General features: G+C 32.4%; 1 protein-coding gene across 1 annotated transcript; it reads left to right on the top strand.

Annotated features, from left to right (window-relative positions):
- Positions 1–525: 525 nt before the first annotated feature.
- Positions 526–945, top strand: LOC149198328 (uncharacterized). The gene has a single exon (XM_089409008.1). The coding sequence runs from the start codon at positions 526–528 to the stop codon at positions 943–945; it is 420 nt and encodes a 139-aa protein (XP_089265134.1).
- The last annotated feature ends 1,610 nt before the right edge of the window (positions 946–2,555 follow it).

Below are 2,555 nucleotides of genomic sequence, written 5' to 3'. Positions count from 1 at the left end.
TTATTTTTCCCTTCATAACATTTTTTATTTTTACCAAGTTTTGATGCATGAAATATAATTCATCTTCAAAACAAAATAATAATTATTTTACTGCTAACTCGATATGCTCTCTGTAATTATGAGGATGGCCCCCCTGAGCGAACGACAAACGTGCGCTATGAATTGAATCCCACTTTCTTTCATTAAAACGCCACAAAATTTATGGGATGTGAACTGCGCAAATGTCTTGTCTCGATGCAACTTGAATTCCAAAAAAAATTGAATAATTGAGGACTACTTTTAAATGTGGAGGAGGAATTGTCCACGCGCTATTTTTAAGATTCCCACGACAACGTTATCGCCCACTCCAAAAGTTTGGGTACCACTTCCCTTCTGCAGCCTTCGATGTTAAGTCCCTCCTCTTGATTTGACCACCCCTATAGCATTCATCTCATATCCGGCTCTAACATACAGATTGATCGAATATTTTCCAAGTCTCCAACACTCGCTCTCAGAGTCTTGGATAAGTTTTTCCGAATTGCAAAGATGGGGAGTTGCGTTTCTTCAAATGCTACTTCCCCTGTTCCACCAGCGCCTGCAAAGCTCATATTGATGGACGGGAGCATCCAGGAGTTCTCTGAAGAAGTGAGAAGCCAAGAAATTCTGCGAGAATATTCGGAGCACTTCATCTGTAACTCAGATGGCCTTTACGTAGGTCAAAACATCTCCCAGGTTCTGGGCGATGATGATCGATTGCAGATTGGGCAGCTTTACTTTCTTCTTCCTAACCGGAAGTTACAGTTTTTGTTGACAGATTCAGACATGGCTTCTCTTCTTTTCAAGAGCAACAATGCTTGGGTATCAGCAGCACAAAAGAAGAAGCGGCGCAGAAAATTATCATATGGGTTTGGTAAAGAGCAAGCTCAAGTGCAGCCCTTTTTCGACATCCATAACCGACATTCATAACATTAATAATCCAATTTGAAGGGGAAGACGGCCACTTCAGCGGCAATGTAAGTCGGAGAAGATTGTGGAGACAGTGTGATCGATGGTAATTGTGATATTTGTATGGATCAATTATTTATAAATCAACAAACAAGACTGATTTGGTTATACATTAAATGAGATTTCTACTTCAGTTATAGTCATAGGTTCGGATGATTGGGTGCGTTAGTAATTGGATATAATGTTTATATTAGTAATTGTTTTTAAAAATGTAAAGATACATGGAAGGAATAGAATATTTGGGAAAATTATTTAGCCATGGATAGAGGCAAGTGCTGAATGCATTTTCAATTAGTTACATAATTTTAAAAAGTTTTTAATAATACAAATAATTATAAATTTGTATTTATACAAGTAACTCAATAAATTTAATTATAGTTAAAAACAAAAAAAAATTATCATTTTTACTAAAACTTTACATACACTCAAAATTTGTAATAATTTTTTTTCTAAATTTTTTCTAAATCTTAAAACCTATTTAATTTTAAATATAAAATTTTAAATTAATAATCAATATTTTTACAATTTTACATATTAATATGTCCCAAAACAACCCTATGCAATAACTTGCAAACTTTCATTTTTATAACGAGTTTAAACCAGAAATTCATCACTAATTTAATCTGGAAAAATAAAAGCAGAACCTTATCTTCAATTTGATTCTTTAACCGAACACAAACAACAATTCTACACTTACATAAACTATTTTGAAAAACACAACGAATTTCAATTACGATTTTCAATTAATTATATAGAGATGACTCTCCTGTACAATTAAATCCAATCGGACATTAAATTATCTACATTACTGGAAATCAATCTCAAAAATTTCATGCTTATGAAAAAAAATACAGAGCAAAAAGGTTGAGTGTAGGGTTTTTTGGGAAGGTTGTTTCAACAGAAACCACTCATTTTTATTGCTAGGAGGTATTCCTTCTCAAGAATATTGTTGTCTTCTTTTGGATATCAATAGTTCCCAAAACAACCATCTGCAATAACTTGCAAACTTTCATTTTTATAGTGAGTTTAAACCAGAAATTCATCACTAATTATTAATCTGGAAAACAAATAAAAGCAGAACCTTATCTTCAATTTGATTCTTTAACCAAACACAAACAACAATTCTACACTAAAATAAACTATTTTAAAAAACACAACGAATTTCAATTAATTATATAGAGATGACTCTCCTGTACAATTAAATCCAATCAGACATTGAATTATCTACATTACTGAAAATCAATCTCAAAAATTTCATGCTTATGAAAAGAAATAGAGAGTAAAAAGGTTGAGTTTAGGTTTTTTTTGGAAGGTTGTTTCAAGATAAACCACCCATTTTTACTTCTAGGAGGTATTCCTTCACGAGAATATTGTTGTCTTCTTTCCAGTAAGACCATTACCTGGACCAATTGAATAAAATCAGGCCGATTATGGTAAACTCTGATTCAACTGATTTTGATTTTACTAAGGTGTAAGATGGGTGCATGATCTGGCCAATTAAGTTACGTATTTGTGTCTTTGTTTTATATATTTCTTCACACAGTGGATTATTTTGTTAAAAAGTTTAGGAA

The sequence above is a fragment of the Pinus tabuliformis genome, chromosome 2_2 (genome assembly GCF_031772625.1).
Source record: "Pinus tabuliformis cultivar Carrire ecotype Pingquan chromosome 2_2, CPIR1, whole genome shotgun sequence".
NCBI lineage: Eukaryota > Viridiplantae > Streptophyta > Pinopsida > Pinales > Pinaceae > Pinus > Pinus tabuliformis.
The sequence above is the reverse complement of the archived record's forward strand: the minus strand, read 5'-3'. Positions and strand labels throughout refer to the sequence as shown.